The sequence below is a fragment of the Lutra lutra genome, chromosome 9 (genome assembly GCF_902655055.1).
Source record: "Lutra lutra chromosome 9, mLutLut1.2, whole genome shotgun sequence".
Taxonomy (NCBI): Eukaryota; Metazoa; Chordata; class Mammalia; order Carnivora; family Mustelidae; genus Lutra; species Lutra lutra.
Window position 1 is genome coordinate 75428104 of NC_062286.1, and position 17569 is coordinate 75445672.

Consider the following 17569-nt stretch of genomic DNA (forward strand, 5'->3'; position numbering starts at 1 on the left):
TTATTCACTGGGGAAATAAAGAATTAGAATATCTCTCTCTCTCTCTCTCTCTCTCTCACACACACACACACACACACACACACACACACACCTCTTAAAGGAGGAAAGCAAAACCCAGAAAAATTTTCCCCAAGGAAATGTCAGGTTTAATTGTTCAGATTCAAGGGATTCTGATAGTGGGAAAGCAAATAAATGGAAATGGTGAATCAACAAAATGGAGTTGAAGCCAGGGAAGTTGGAGGAGAGGAGAGTTCTTGTTTTATTATTTGGGTTTCTGGAAAAAATCTGAAGTGAATCTAGCACAAGTGAAAACATAATTCATGAGAGTATGCCTCATCCAAACCTTTGGCATCCTTGATCCAAAGACTCTCCAGCTTACATCAGTTACCTTGTATAATTTCTCTGCAGCCCTATTGTCAGGAAATACTTTCTTTTCTCTAATCCTAGTAATTTATACTACAAGTTAAAGCTGTTTCTTGTAGGAAAAGAAGGGAAGATTGGAAGCAGATGGTTATCTTTTATTGTCCAGAAACATTTCATAGCTTCAAAAGAATCCTAAATATTGATTTGGAGAAAGTGGTAGGTACCATGAGACAATTTTAACACATAATCCTGAAAGTGAAAAATCCCTTTGGACTTTGTTTTTGAAATGCAGACCATTCCTCAGATCTGAGTGGGGGACACAAGACCTTACAAAATTAACTTATAAAATGAAGTGGAGAAGTGTCCTGAATCTGACAAAATGAGGTAGAGCATCAATGGCAAGACTGGGGACATAATTAGCCCTTAGGAAATGATGTGACAATAGTTATTACTGAGGAACTTTCCATACCTGAAAGGTACAGATAAACTGAGACCAGAAATGAGCAGAAAGAACCTGGAGGGGATATATTTGTGAATTTGCCTGCAAAAGGCAACCAGCAGCAAGATTCTGGGCTGTCAGGAAAGAGGGTCCAGATTTGGTCAAAGAGTCACTAAGTGGGGTGGCCTCTGGAGATTTGTCCTGTTCCTCAGGTTTCATCTGAGGTACAACCAGGTGTGTATGGCACAGCATGGAAGGGACAGCAATCCTTTGTCAAGATGGAGAATACAGTCAGCACCAAGCAATCCCAGATGAGTTAGTGGGTGTCCTAAGAGGTCCATGGCACCAAGAGGCCCAGGAGAGGGATCCTCAGAAACCTAAAGCCTTGTGCCAGAATAGGGAGACCTCAGGAGGAGGGAGCTATGGATAAGGCACCATTTCCTAATTCCAACCAGGCAAGTGATATCGGGGTGGGGGAGGACCAGGTGAATCCTAGGTTGCTTCAGCCTCAGACAGTACTTACTAAAGAAATGAAGAGGGGTCCATGTGGGAAAGAGTGGCACCCAGGCTTCAGGAGCTGAGGAAAACTGGACCTGGGGAAACTGGTATGACAAGTTCTACCTGCCTATGATTTCACTGCCAGAGAAATAAAAGGATAAAAACTAGCTGTGCCCAGAGGGATTGAATTCGAGCATGAGCATGAACCTATGGCTTAGGGGACTCCCCAGTAAGATGTAGTTTTAATTGTTTTTAAATTTTAGAAAAAGTGTGATTATGGTCTGGGATTTGCTTCCCCCCCCCCAAATTAAGATTCAGTGATGTTACTTCTAGTAAGAGTTCTTTCAGATTTGCTGTGTAAATATTTAATTCATTATTTAATCTGGATGCCTATTATATATTTTGATTTTAAAAATTGGGGGGAGGAAATAAATTTTTCCTACTCTAATTATGTAAAATCTGCCCAGTCCAAACAAATTTCAGATGTACGGGGACTTGATATTTACAGACCAGTGTTGAAAGTCATGTAAATTGTGCCTATAGGTGGACAACAACTCAGCCTCTTCTGCTGGGGGCCATATGGTGTCCGGTGTGTTAAAGAACACACAATCTGATAAGGAGATGAGCCAGACTAGCAGATGATAAGTAGAAATGCAAACAGATAAGCCCAGTTATCAGTAAGGGGGAGAGTGTGGGCTTGCTCTGGCAGATGGTTTAGATCCTTGGCAAATGATAAGGCAATTTGTAGGAAGGGCTTTTGGGAAATAAAATATTTATTCAGAGGCAGGTGAGGTTTGCATGAGAAGCAATGATGCATCAACTTCCCCAGCAGAAATTCTCTCAGTCAGTGCAAAGTCATCAGAGGGAAAAGGCCCCGAGGTGGGAGAAGCAGTAGTTTTCAGTTTCTAAGGCCACTTTGCCTGCTTCTCAGGCAATGAAGTTGATAGTCTATTTCCCTCACTTACCTAGAAGCTGGCAAAATAGAAGGAAAATAAAGTTGAATTAAGGACATGTGAAGACTTGTAAATTCTATCCAAATATCATTAAGAGCCTAAGGAGGGCTGTGGTGCCCTGGGATCTAATCTACTTTGTCCACTGGAGATGTCCCTTCAGGTCGCCTTGCAGGCAGTCAAGTCTGCTGCCTTTCTCTCAGAAAGTCAGGTGAGGCTCTGGAGCCTCAGAGGCCATCCCAGAAAAGGTAGAAGCCACTCATTCTGACCAGTCAAATCTCTATCTAACCATCATTGTTTGGAATTCCACCGTCAGAACTTCATTTTTATTTTCAAGTTTTGATATCTTTTACATTGTTGTCCTTGTTGTTGCTGCTGTTTTTACATAATCTCTGAGCCCATGTGGGGCTTGAACTCACTATCCCAAGATCAAGAGTCTCATGCTCCACCCACTAAGCCATCCAGGTGAAACTCTGATCCTTTTTAAAATGCAAATAACTCCAGGAACATGTGACTGAGGGAAGCATTTGATGACCCTGGAGACCAGTAAGGGTACGATGGCATGGATGCCACAGCAGGGGCATGTAGAATTGACAGGGGCAAAGGTCCAGGTGACAGACACTGAACACCCAGGGCAAACTTGGTCCCTATCACAACTAAGCCTGGTCCTGGCCCAGAAGAATCACCTGAATTTTCCTGTAAGCCTAAAGCCTTCATTTTCCACCTACAAAAGGACCATCAACTTTTCTAATTGTTAAAGCTGGCAAATGTGTCCTGGATGCAAGGCTATTTCAGTGAAGTATGACACAAATGTCATCAGAGGAGCTTATTACTAGATGGGACGTGCCCTGGGGTTCAGGGCTCCTCAGGTCAACATTTTCATCAAGGCCTTGGGTAAACAGATGGAGCCTTCTGTATATTTTAATATACAGACATTATTCTGTATGTTATTCTGCATGTACAACTAACATGCAGTCAAGAAATGCAGCAAATGACGAATGTAAATCAGGATCCAAAAAAATGTTGAGAACTTTTAATGAAGGGCTGGATACACAGACTAAGAAAAAATGTAACAGGAACACATGCAAAATTCTGTACCAGGGTCCAAAAGAGTCCTTTTAAGGGTCCAAAATAATCAGCCACTCTAGTACAGAGAGTAGAGGCATTGCTTAGCTGACCTCATTCAATATATGTGAAGCCTCAGGATGACATGTCTCCACAAAACCTGCCAAAAAGGTAAAGACAAATAATACTGATTTGATAGTAGTACATCAGGTAGAAAAGAGGTGAGTCTTGCTCAGCTATTCTCTTTTCAGAATACCTGGATTATTTTATTTCTTCTTTCCTTTTTTCTTAGTAATTTATTTTTAAAATTTTTTTCATTTAAATTCAATTTTTTTGGGTCACTACATTTTAAAGATGTGTTGCCAGCAAAATTATATTAATAGTAGAACTTTAATATCAAATCAATAAATTAAATTTATATTTTATGTTATGTTCTAGCGTTTCTTCACATACACGTCATTCTCTTTCACAGTGATACTAACATGTAAATACAATTTGGTTATTCTATAATTAATTAGCGTCATATCTTGAGAAATAGCTTATCTTGCTGTGTTAGTTTCCGGTGATTTTTGGTCAATGTCCAAATTATTTATCACTGGTCATGATCATGGCCAAATGAATTACATAATTAATAGAATGATTTACACAGTTAATGACCTTCTTATGTACATTTAAATTATTTCCCATTTTCCAATCCTTTAGCTGACTGCCAGGAAACACCTTTTCCTATTTTTGTGTAACTATTTTCTTAGGTTATATTCCCAGAATATATTCCAGAGATATAAGCATTTAAATTCAAGAAAAGTTTTAGCAATTTCTATTGCTATCAATCATTTACCAGTTTCACCAGTTTTTTTCAGCAACATTCTATTTTATTTTTCAAATTTCATGCATAAATTGTACCCAATTATGGTTTTAATTTGCATCTCAATAAGAGGTAGTAAAGTTGAACATTTTCTTATGTCTGTTTGCTATTTGGGTCTCCTCTTTGTGAATCATCTATTCATGTCCTTGGCCCATTTACATTAAAGTTGATATTTTTCCTTTCAATTTCCATGAGCTTTTTGTGCAATACTGACAAAAGGCTTTCCCCTGGCTTATTTGATGAAAATATTTCCCCTAGTCTGCTTGCCTTTTTGTTTGAGTTATGATAATATTTATTCTAGAGACCTGCAAACATTTCCCACTGAAGTTCCTTCAATTCATTGAAAGCCTAGAATGCATAATCCTGCTACATATATGATGCTTACTCTTCTTTTTTTTTTTTTGGATGGTTTCAAATGTTTTCATTCTCAACTAATACATTGGTCTAGACAATTTAACCCCAAATCTCTAACTTTGAGCAATTAATTTAACATGGGACTCAGGTTCCTCATCTGATATAAAAAGATACCTACTTGTCACTTTTATTCCAGGAACGTCTAATAGAATATTGTGTGGGTTCAATACTTGTAGGATATTCCATCCTTCAACAACACTATGTCAGTTACCAACATGTCACCTCTCAGCTCCAAGTCTACCCTTTAGTACCTACTCCACAGAATTACTTCAAGCATTTCTTTACAGGGAACATGGTGTTAGGCTTTCTCAATAGAGGATGCTGGAACCACATGGAAGCGGGAGGGGACTCTACTGTCATTCCTGGCAGTTGCACTACTGAGTGGACATGCGAGGATGTCCACGGCTGCTCTGCTTCAGCCACATGCCTAGAACACACAGTTCCTTGACTGTGTCCCAGTCCCAGCCCGATCTGAGGGTCATCCTTGTGCACTGGGTTCCCTCTCCCTCTGCTTCCCTAGCTCCACATGTCCCAGGTTTGTCTCTTAGTGCCACAATCCTCCTGACAGAAGCACCACAGCTCCAGGCTCCTACTCACACTGGTGCTCCCACTCTCTCTGAACTCCTTCCTGTGTGGCCAGCCACTTCTCGTGGCTCACCCTGTCTGCATTCTGGGGATTGATTCCTGCTGACCCCACAACTGCAGGTCAGTTCAGGCCTGTGCAAACCAGAGGACTTCCCTGCCATCTATTTCACTGCTATGATGCCAGCTCCAACAAAGTCTAAATGTGAGCCTTGGGGAGGGTAATCCCCCTCCCAAGTTTGTTCTTCCTTGGTTACTCTCCTTCAGCCATATAGTGCCCTGTAGACCCTCCTACATCTTATGTTTAATAATCTTCATATTAGTCTCCTGTTTAAATTATTATGTGGCTCCTGTCTCTTGATTAGATCCACACTGATATGCATACTATGAACCAACGTTTCTTTTATGTTTTTATCAAGAGAAGAGGTCAAAAACTTTTTCTTAAAGGGCTGGATAGTAAGTATTTTAGACTTTCAGGACATAAGGTTAATGTCACAAAATTCAACACTCATTCATGGAAGGGAGGAAGGGAGGGAGGAAAGAAGGAAGGAAGAAAAGAAAGAGGGAGGGAGGAGGGAAGACTCAGCAAATGAGCAATAGACAGGAACTTCTTCAAGTTGATAAAAATCATGTTAGAAAAGCTTACAGGTAATAATATGCTTAATTTGAAATCTGAGATAATTTTAAATCTGAGGAATAAGGCAACGATGTTCAGTTTTAGCAAACTATTCAACACTGTACTGCAAGTCCTAGCCAGTACAACACAGGAAAAGAAGAAATGAAACAAATGGCATAAAGATGAGAAAAAGGTAACTGTCATTATTCAAAGACAGCATGATGGTAGAAAACCCTACCTAAACTACAAAAAATATTAGATAAGTGAACTTAATAAGATTGTAGGGTGTAAAATTAATATACAAAAATTCAATTGTATTTACATATATTCTAGCAACAAAAAACAGAAAATGAAATTTACAAGTACTATTTACAATAGCATCATATACCTAATTAAGAATAAATCTAACACTATGTGTAAGACTTGTAAAACATTGCTAAGAAACATTAAAGACCTAAGTAAATGTAAAGATACACTATATTATGGTATACTCTTATGAAATCTAATAATCTTTTAAAAGACTTTATTTATTTATTTAAAGATTTTATTATTTATTTCACAGAGATCACAAGTAGACAGAGAGAGAGAGAGAGAGAGAGAGAGAGGGAGGGAGAAGCAGACTCTCTGCTGAGCAGAGAGCCTGATGCAGGGCTTGATCCCAGGACCCTGAGACCATGACCTGAGCCGAAGGCAGATGCTTAACCAATGGAACCATCCAGGTGCCCAAAATCTCAATAATTTTAAGTTTTTTTTCCCAAAACACTGATTTACAAATTTCCTGAAATCCCAATCAAAGCTCCAACAGACTTTATTTTGAAAAAGTTGGTGTCTAAAGTTTTATGGAAATCCAAAGAATCTAGATTAGACATAATGACCTTGAAAAAAAAATAAAGTTGGAGGATTTATATTACCTGTCAGGACTTAGGATAAGCCTACAACAATTAACAAGAGTACAGTATGGGCATAAGAACGGACTAACTAGTGAGACAAAGTAGAAATTCCAGAACCCCTCCCCATCTATATACAGTCAACTGATTTTTAATAAAGGTGCCGTGGCACTCAATCAAGAAAGAAAAATTCATGGGCGCCTGGGTGGCTCAATTGGTTAAGCGACTGCCTTCAGCTCAGGTCATGATCCTGGAGTCCCGGGATTGAGTCCCGCATCAGGCTCCCAGCTCCACGGGGAGTCTGCTTCTCCCTCTGACCTTCTCCTCGCTCATGCTCTCTCTCACTGTCTCTCTCTTCTCTCAAATAAATAAATAAAATGTTTTAAAAAATAAAAAGAAAATTCATTTTTATAAAATTGTGGTGAAACAACTGGAGTATGTATCCATATAAATCTCAAATGCTCTCTCAGTCCACACAGGAAATTTAAGGTGAGGTGAACCACAGTACAAAACTACCACCATAATGCATAGGATAAGATATTGTGAGACAAAATGATAAATTTTGAACAAGATCTATAGATTAGATAATTGTGTGTCAGTGTTAATTTACTGATTTTGATCACTGTACTGTGGTTAAGAGGGCATTTGTTTTCTTTTTTAGAAAATCCTCATTTAAGTACTAGAGATAAAGGAGCATTATTTCTGTTACTCAGTCTCAAATCATTCAGAAAAAAATCAGTGTGTGTGTGTGTGTGTGTGTGTGTTAGAGACAAAGTGAAAATGGTAAATGGTAAAACTGTTAACATTTTGTTAACATGGTAAAATTGTTTATGGGTTGTGGATGAAGACTAAAAAATAAATGTAAAATTCTTTAGACTGTTTTTGCAACCTTTCCATAAGTCAAATTATTTTAATAAATATTTAAAAGGAAATGTATAGACAGAAAATATTCACAATACATATACCTGACAAATGACTCACTTCCAAAGCATATAACAATGTATACAGATCAACAGTAAAAAAGATAACCCAATTAAAAAATGGGAAAAATCTGAACAGACATTTCATTAAAGAAGCTATATGGCAAATACACATATGAAAAGTCTTCAGTGTCATTACTAATAAAATCACCAATTACAAGTTAGAAATGCAAATTGAAACCACAATGAAATACTGCTACACACTGACTAGAACAATTAATATTACAAAGACTGACAGCCCTAAATCTGGGCTGATGGGGAACTTGCATACATGGATGGTAAGAAGTTAAAATGAAACCTCCACTCTGGAAGACTATATGGTACTTTCTTGTGAAGTTTAATGTACACTTAGGTCATGCCTTCGCATTTCCAGTCTTAGATGTTTTCTCAAGAAAAATTAAAACATGAGTCATCAAAATGGTTTGTACACCCATGTTTATAGCAGCTTTATTTATAATGACTTCAAATTTGAAATAACCCAAATGTCCATCAGTAGATGAAGGGATAAACAGATTGAGAATTGTTCAAACACAGAATCTACTCAGTTGAGCCAGGAGCTTGACATGGGGCTTGATCCCAGAACCCCAGGATCATGACCTGAGCCGAAGGCAGTTGCTTAATTGACCGAGCCACCCAGGTGCCCCTTCTTTGTTTATTATTATACCTTTCAGTGCCTAAAGTCTGGCACGTAGTAGCAACTCAATAAATACTTGCTGAATATGTGAATCCTAGCTTTGAGTACCAAGCTCCAGGAATGTACTATATCTACATCTATCAGATAGATAATGGGGATAATATATGTCAAAATGCCTTAAAAAGTAAATAATACTCAAATTTCAGCTGATGCCATTCCAGAAGAAGGTCTTTGTTTTTCCCTACACATCAATGACCACCTTAGTTGCTTTTCATCCTGCAGGTATTATCTTACCCTTTTCAATGTTGGACATTAAAATTCTCAGGGGGACAGAGACAAATATCTAACTTATTTGAAATGATGATGAAATGGCCCTATGTATGGGGGTGTTTGAAAGCTGCTGATGAAGGGAACATGGTTTGCTTTGACCCTGATTTCACCGAGAGTAATGAGACAGCACAACAAGAAGTTTCAAGCACTTAAAATTTCAAACCCTGAGTGGAGATTTGGCTGATGAAGTAAGAGTTTCTGGGAAAGTGATTCAGACCCTCTAGACTGACTTCACACAGTTTATTATTCACAGCCTCTAGGTGACATTTAAATCATGCAAATGTATCCTGCTTATCTGTGAGTGGACACAGCACACATCTGCAGTGACACAGAGCAATGAATAATCTATTTTAGCGGAGACAAGGGTATTTTACATTTCCATTTCACCCTTTGTGAAGTGCAGCTTTTGGATTTTTCATCTCTATTGAATTCTGATTTCTTACCAATGCCTAAATAGAGGATTTATCTCTTTTTCTTCAGCCTCTCCTTCCCTCCTTCCTACTTCCTTTTTATCCCCTCTCAATCTTTATCCTTTCTTTCTTCTTCCTCTCTCTCCTTTTCATCTCCCTTCTCTGTTCCACCCACTCCCTACACTGGCTTCCTACCTCCCCTTTGGGGGAAAGGGATCATAGGAGGGAGACCTGGGAGTTTCTGTGGGATCATTGGCTGTAGCAGATCTCCTGAGTATCTGACCCCATTCCTCAAACATGACCCCCTGTACAGAAAAGACCTGAGGCACAGAGTGGGGGAGTAACTAGTTCAAGGTTATATGGTGAGTTTGTTTTGTTCTTCACCAGTGACCAATTTTACAAAATTTTTTTTTTTACTTTTAGGTATTTTAATAAGCAGGTAAAAGAATCTCATGTAATTCAATTAGCATTTCCCTAGTGATTAATGATGATAATAATCCTCTCATTTGTATTTGCTATTCATATATTTTATTTGTCCAAATCCTCTGTCAATTTTCAGGAAACTGAGTTATTAGTTTTCTTATTTAGTTATGAGAATTTTTTTGGTTTTAAAGATTTTATTTATTATTTATTTATTTATTTATTTATTTATTTATTTATTTATTTATGTCTAGACAGGCAGAGAGAGAGGGGGAAGCAGGCTCCCTGCTGAGCAGAGAGCCCGATATGGGGCTTGATCCCAGGACTCTGGGATCATGACCTGAGCTGAAGGCAGAGGCTTTAACCCACTGAGAGACCCTGGCGCCCCCAAGTTTTGAGAATTTAAAGACCTATATTCTGGATACAAATTTTTATCAGTTATATGACTGGCAAATACTTTCTCTCCAACTGCCATTTATCTTTTCATTCTTTGGTTTTCAAAAAGCAGACATTTTTCATTTTGAGGTGTAACTTACATGTTTTATATTTATAAACCATGCTTTTACTGTTGTATTTAAGAATTATTTGTCTAATTCAAGGTTATATCGATTTTCTTTTCTGTTTTATTCTGGAAATTTTATAGTCTTAGATATTACATATAAATTTAAAATCCATTTTGAGTTCATTATTCGTTGTATAAAATATGAACTGAAGTTCATTTTTTTTTAATATATGGATATCCAATTAATCCAGCACCATTCGTTAAGAATCAGAGAGAAAGAGAGAGGCTATCCTTTTTTTTTTTTTTTAGATTTTATTTATTTATTTGACAGACAGAGATCACAAGTAGGCAGAGAGGCAGGCAGTGAGAGAGGAAGGGAAGCAGGCTCCCTGCCGATGCTGCGCTCAAGCCCAGCACCCTGAGATCATGACCTGAGCAGAAGGCGGAGGCTTTAAAGATTTTTTTTTTTTTTTAATTTGACAGAAAGAGAGAGATCACAAGCAGGCAGAGAGAGAGGAAGGGAAGCAGGCTCCCTGCTGAGCAAAAAGCCCGATGTGGGGCTCGATCCCAGGACCCCAAGATCATTACCTGAGCCAAAGGCAGAGGCTTAACCCACTGAGCCACCCAGGCACCCCAAGGCTATCCTTTTTTATACCAGTTTATGAACAACTTTTTTCCTCATAAGAGTGTCAACGTAATTCAGTATAAAAAAAGACAGTGACCACTTTTTGTGATCAGGTGCTATCTTTCTAACCAGATATCCTGTCCCACATGTCCCCTGAGTTCCTCCAGGGTTATAATGGGAGACGGTGAACCTGACAGGTTTCTGTTGTGTCTCTAACCTATTAAAAAGAAAGCCAGAATTTTGCAGACATATCAAACAGACTGACAGCTTTGCAATTTTTGAACTAAAGCTTGCTCTTTTCATGCAAGATACTTTATAATAATCCTACCAGAATGAAACCTGCTTAGAGAGGGATGCTGAAAAAACATGAACTCTCGTGGTAATGATACCACATTCACAGGGCTTACTCTGTGCCACACACTGTGCAAAGCACTTGTAAATTAATTCATTTAATTTCAACAACAAAGGGGAAAACTGAGGCAAGGAGTGGTACCCACTGCCGTCAAGTTAGGCTGGCACTGGAGGTGGATTCTTACATGAATTTAAACTGTGTCCCTGTGGTCTCCGTCACACAAGGAAGCTGGGCCCCCAGGCCCTTTCAGGACTCAGAAACCTCCCACCAGACACCCATGCAAAGTGATGTGAAGGTTCGGCTGCAAAAAATGGTTGATAATGTTTATGAAGCCCTCACTCTATCCAAACCCATCTGCAGAGTCAGAGGAAAGGTTAACAGGCTGGGAGAAGTAAGGTGTAGTCACTTTGACCTTATCCTGAGTAGCCAGTTTCAGATGGGTTAACTACTGAGGAATCAATAAATGAGCATCTCCCCAGTGTGAATGGTGCCTTCTCTCATTGGTTGTCCCCAAACAGCAAACCGCTACGAGTGGTAGATCTCTTCCTTTTCAGTTTAGATAATCATGCTTGTGGTAGGGGTACTGGCAAACAGTGTTACCTAGCCAACTCCTCCAACAATGGGATCTCCTATTTTATTCCTGGTAGTATATCTGGCCCACCCATAACTGTCACATTAGCCAGAGGATATTGGATATACAATGCAAAATATTATCAAGTAGGGACCAAAAAGCTGGTGACTACAGGTCCTGTAAAAGGACATGTATGGCTAGGCCATACACAGGCCTCTTTGCCAGAGGCCAATCAGAAAGGACAGATTAGGGTCTTCCTGCAGGCTTTAGGTAATGAAAGATCCTGCCTCCCATATTGCAGAGGGGCTGACTGAAGAGGCACCAGATGGCCCATGCTGGCCACTGCTGGGGCCTAGATTGAGTTATTTCTCTGAAATATGCACACCCCTGTCAGGGAATTTTGAAGCCCAGGAGCAATTTTGAAGCCTAGGTTGCCTAAACCAACCATTTAATGTAGAATGGTCCAACCATTCTACAGATATGTAGAAATTAAAAAAAAAAAAAAGAAATACTCCCCGAAGAGCCACCTTTGGCTCATTTACATAACAATGCCCTTTATTAGTTTGAGAAAGTTCTTTTTTTCTTTGTTCCTGAAAGTTTGTAACATGACTGGACCTTGAATTACATCAAATCATTTTTCCTTCACTTAGTGAGGTAATCATTCATGTTACAAAAAATTGAATTACATCAACAGAGTATTGATTGTTAAAACAATCTTTCATTCTTTTTTGGGGGGGGCATCCAATAGAGATTTACTTTAAAAGTTTAACTTTGATATATTTATTTTTTTCGTTTTTGTTACATTTCCTTTTTTTTTTTTTAAATTTCTTTTCAGCGTAACAGAATTCATTGTTTTTGCACCACACCCAGTGCTCCCTGCAATGCGTGCCCTCCATAATACCCACCACCTGGCTCCCCCAACCTCCACCCCCCACCCCTTCAAAACCCTCAGGTTGTTTTTCAGAGTCCACAGTCTCTCATGGTTCATCTCCCCCTCCAATTTCCCCCAACTCCCTTCTCTCCATCTCCCCATGTCCTCTGTGTTATTTGTTATGCTCCGCAAATAAGTGAAACCATATGATAATTGATTTTCTCTGCTTGACTTATTTCACTCAGCATAATCTCTTCCGGTCCCGTCCATATTGATACAAAAGTTGGGTATTCATCCTTTCTGATGGAGGCATAATACTCCATAGTGTGTATATGGACCACATCTTCCTTATCCATTTGTCCGTTGAAGGGCATCTTGGTTCTTTCCACAGTTTGGCGACCGTGGCCATTGCTGCTATAAACATTGGGGTACAGATGGCCCTTCTTTTCACTACATCTATCTTTGGGGTAAATACCCAGTAGTGCAATTGCAGGGTCATAGGGTAGCTCTATATTTAATTTCTTGAGGAATCTCCACACTGTTCTCCAAAGTGGCTGCACCAACTTGCATTCCTACCAACAGTGTAAGAGCATTCCCCTTTCTCCACATCCTCTCCAACACACGTTGTTTCCTGTCTTGCTAATTTTGGCCATTCTAACTGGTGTAAGGTGGTATCTCAATGTGGTTTTGATTTGAATTTCCCTGATGGCTAGTGATGATGAACATTTTTTCATGTGTCTGATAGCCATTTGTCTTCATTGGAGAAGTGTCTGTTCATATCTTCTGCCCATTTTTTGATATGATTATCTGTTTTGTGTGTGTTAAGTTTGATTAGTTCTTTTTTTTTTTTTAACAACAACAACAAAAAGCAACTTTAATGGATTCCTCAGAGAGTTCCTTTCTGAATTGTAAATCATTGTTCTTATGTTTTCTCTTTGGCTGTTTTAGGAGATACACAAATGAAATACAGGATGCAAATGAATCAAAGACTAACAAGACATAGGATAATATTAAAATAGTCCCACTTTGCCTATATGGGACAAAGCAGTCTACTCCATGAGGGGGATAAAAGCAAATATCAATGAAGGATTTTTACCCTTGTGAAAGTGCAAGCTTCCTTTGCTTGGAAAGAGCCATGGGGGGGGGGCGCCATCTTGTGATGAGGACTGTAGGGATGCTGATGGGGATCTGAAATGGGAGCCATATATGAACCCCCACCTGGAAGGAAGGAATGAACTTGGCGAGCTCAGGAGAAGCACCCACTGACAGTGTCTCTCTTGGCTGCGGGGTCTTGTGGATCAGTACACCAGTCAGTCAACCCGCATATCAGTGTTTTCTGCCCTTTAGAAACCATTATAGTATTGACCATTGCTGAGTGTGGTCTGTGTATTTATAGACTATCTTGCTTCAGATTGAAAGATACAGTTTGGGGGTCTGCTGTGTTGAGATCCCTCTAATTTTCTATTTGAATGTTTCCAAGCTTTGTAATTACCCCATCATGTACTTAGTCATAATGAGTCAAGTTTAAACTGAATATGCTCTAGCACCCCCTTTTATATATATTTTCTTTCTTTTTTTTTAAAGATTTTATTTATTTATCTGACAGAAAGAGATCACAAGTAGGCAGAGAGGCAGGCACAGAGAGAGGGGGAAGCAGGCTCCCTGTTGAGCAGAGAGCCCGATATGGGACTAGATCCCAGGACCCTGAGATCATGACCTGAGCCAAAGGCAGAAGCTTAACCCACTGAGCCACCCAGGTGCCCCCAAATATTTTCACCCCATACATCAAGTTTGGGGTCAAAAAGTACAAGGAGTATGGAAAAATACAATAATACACTGAAGGGCAGAACATTAAAAAAAATTACCTCACTCTTCAAATTTTTTAAGGTTTAGAAAATCTGTTAGTATTTTTAAGCATTTTAAGAATTATTATAAACCTTCTTTTAGAGTATCTTCTGAGGGCATCTAGCTGGCTCAGTTGGTAGAGCATGTAACTCTTGATCTCAGGGTTGTGAGTTTGAGCCCCATGTTGGGTGTACAGATTGCTCAGAATGTCTGTCTTTACTGGGTTGAGATCGTGTTCCTATTGTGAGCACACAGTAGAGATCAATGAACGCTTGTTTTCAGAATGAGTTACTATAAAGAGATACTTGTTTCTCTTTTACCATAATAGGTAATATCTGTAAATAGTGTTATCTTTACCTATGATATTTATATAACAAAACTAAGTTCAGTATAAGAACTGATTTAAAGTAATACTATAAAGAACGGGAAGTTAAAGGTGGGAAATTAAAGGATTAAAAAAAAAAAAAGTCTAAGATCTGCCTGTGAATTTCTCAATATAACATGCTTGGCCAGGAAAACGGAAATGAATACTGGTGAATGAACTTCAAATGAAGGGCAAGTATCAATATAAAGCCATGTAAATTTAAATTAATGTAAAGAAAACACAATTATTTATAAAACCACCATATACAGTAAGAGACAGGATGCTTTCTTTCAACTTGCATTCTCCATACTGTCCGTGCAAAATTGCTCGTGGAGTCCTCCAAGGGGTGTCTGGGGCCAATTGTGGAGAAAACATCTGGTACATCTCGAAGCCATGTGGCCTGCCCACCTCTTTAACTGGATGGAGTCTGGCCAGGTCCCGGATGTGCTTCTGAGCCAGCGGTCTGGAGGTGTGAGACCTGCAGCACAGGCAGCAGCAGCTGGAGGGCGTCCTGGATGTACATGGTGCTGTTGCAGCCCTCTAACAAGACGCTATTGATCATGGGGTTAAGGACCTCGGCCTTCTTGTCGCTCCCAACAGTGGTTAAAAAATTCATAAACTTCTTTGATAAGGAGGCCACTTCTTTACACATCGCAGTAGTTAATTTTATCAGAACTCTTGCTTGGTCCTGAGCTGGTTTTTCCTCTTCTTGCCCATGAAGAATTAATTCTGCTACTTTATGAAGCTGCTCGATACAGCGTGCTGTTACTTCTGCTAGACTTTCGATGGACAGCACTTCCTCAACTGTCTTAGTTCTCCTTTCTTCCTTTTTGTCTTCTTCAGGATTTTCTGGTTTCTCTTCCGTCTCTTCCTCTCCAGTGTTCTCCTCCGACTGTTCCGCCATATTTATGGACACCGTAGCCTCATCTTCTTCTACCCAGTCATGAGCTTTCTTCATGGCCTTATTGAGCTTGTCAGGCGTGGCCGCGACGTGTAATTCAAAGAGAAGTTCTGTAAGCGTGCTAGCAAACTCTTCTCCCTTTTCCTCTGAGGCTTGTTCTTCTTGACTCTCTTCATTCTCTAATTCTTTGGCTGCAAAGATGTCTTTAATAGAAATCAGGTCGTTTTTTAAGAGTTCCAGCTTCTCTCCATCGAGGGATGCTAAAAATGACTGAACCTTGCTTTCACTTTCGTTGGATAGAATTTCCAGAGCTTCCAGGTGTGACAAACCTTGATACTCATCAAACAGCATCCCATAGTGGGCAGTCCTCTCGGCTGTCAGTTGCTGGGCCAATCTCTCCTTCTCTTTCTCCTTGGCTTCCCTTAACATCTGCGATAAGGAAACGGTTCTCTCCATGAGCGTCTTGGTCCGCTTAAAGCCTGGGTCACTCTCCGCGAGGACATTCATGGTTTTCTTACCGATGAATTCCAAAGCATCAAGACCGCCCGTTAAGACACTTTTACCTGTGTTTTGAACTACATGGGTGATGGCTGACAGCATGCCCCGAGACCTGGATGCAGGAGAAGTGGGTGGGCTTTCGGCAGGGCTCTGATCTGTGGCCACACTCTGAGGGACTCCATTTTCAGCACCAGCTTGGGCCCCTTCCGGAGAGCTGGAATTTACACTATGAATCTGCAGGGTGGCCCCTGCCTTTTCCTTGACTGCTGTCAATCCATGACCTACTGTAGCAGATGCTGATGAGAGCAGAGATTTGCCCCAGGAGCCCCAGTCTGCCCATCCTCCTCCACGGGAAGGTGAATCCACAGCCGGATTAATCTGTTCTTTCAGAGGTATGTCTGATCCAAGCTCTGCCTCGAGGCTGACAGGGTCAGTGCATTCAACAAGCGTGTCATCAGTCACTTCTCCATTGAGGGGGGGCTCCATGACACTGCTGTGTTGAGGCCACTCAGGGTGCCCAGAGTCAGTGGTCTCTGCACCCTCGACAGTGGCATTTTCATGCCCATCGCCTCTGGAATCAGCTGCTGTCGGCTCGTTTGAAATCACAGCTGAATCACAGGGCGCTTCTGTGTCTTTGGGTGAAAATTCACTCTCTTCAGGCATCTTGGCAATTTCTGCTTTGTCTCCAGTGGCTAAGGTGTCATTGGTGTCGTCAGACATTTTCATACCAACACCTTGACTTTAGCTTGGTGAAGCTGGTTTTGGATGGCTGACCTCCAGAACGCTCCAGCGGCCGAGTGCGCGCGGGAGCACCCGCCGGTGCGCCCCGCCACGTGGGCAGGGCCGGCGGGGACGCGGATTAGTTCTTTATAGATCCTGGATATCAACCTTTTGTCTGTACTGTCATTTGCAAATATCTTCTTCCATTCCGTGGGTTGCCTCTTTGTTTTGTTGGCTGTTTCCTTTGCTGTGCAGAAGCTTTTGATCTTGATGAAGTCCCAAAAGTTCATTTTGGCTTTTGTTTCCTTTGCCTTTGGAGACATATCTTGAAAGACGTTGCTGTGGCTGATATCAAAGAGGTTACTGCCTATGTTCTCCTCTAGGATTCTGATGGATTCCTGTCTCACATTGAGGTCTTTTATCCATTTCGAGTTTATCTTTGTGTACAGTGTAAGAGAATGGTCGAGTTTCATTCTTCTACATATAGCTGTCCAGTTTTCCCAGCACCATTTATTGAAGAGACTCTCTTTTTTCCACTGTATATTTTTTCCTGCTTTGTTGAAGATTATTTGACCATAGAGTTGAGGGTCCATATCTGGGCTCTCGACTCTGTTCCACTGGTCTATGTGTCTCTCTTTATGCGAGTACCATGCTGTCTTGATGATCACAGCCTTATAGTAAAGCTTAAAATCAGGTAACGTGATGCCACCAGTTTTATCTTTGTTTTTCAACATTTCCTTAGCAATTCAGGGGCTCTTCTGATTCTATACAAATTTTAGGATTATTTGCTCCAGCTCTTTGAAAAGTACCGGTGGAATTTTGATCGTAATAGCATTAAAAGTATAGATTGCTCTAGGCAGTATAGAC

At 40.2% G+C, this 17569-nt stretch overlaps 1 protein-coding gene across 2 annotated transcripts; it reads right to left on the minus strand.

Annotated features, from left to right (window-relative positions):
* Positions 1-6440: 6440 nt before the first annotated feature.
* On the minus strand, positions 6441-16793 carry LOC125109631 (protein NOXP20-like). Of its 2 annotated transcripts, none has more exons than XM_047746745.1 (2): positions 14092-16793; positions 6441-6458 (listed from the first exon to the last, which is right to left on the minus strand). In XM_047746745.1, exon 1 carries the CDS (start codon positions 16706-16708, stop codon positions 14996-14998), a length of 1713 nt encoding a protein of 570 aa, XP_047602701.1. In that variant the 5' UTR covers positions 16709-16793; the 3' UTR covers positions 6441-6458; positions 14092-14995. The 2 variants fall into 2 exon arrangements, with proteins under 2 accessions (XP_047602701.1, XP_047602702.1); XM_047746746.1 differs by lacking the exon at positions 6441-6458 and adding an exon at positions 9762-9780.
* Between the last annotated feature and the right edge of the window lie 776 nt (positions 16794-17569).

Coding starts and splice junctions, on each gene's coding strand:
- LOC125109631 (XM_047746745.1), bottom strand. CDS start 16,708: ATGAAAATGTCTGACGACACCAATGACACCTTAGCCACTGGAGACAAA.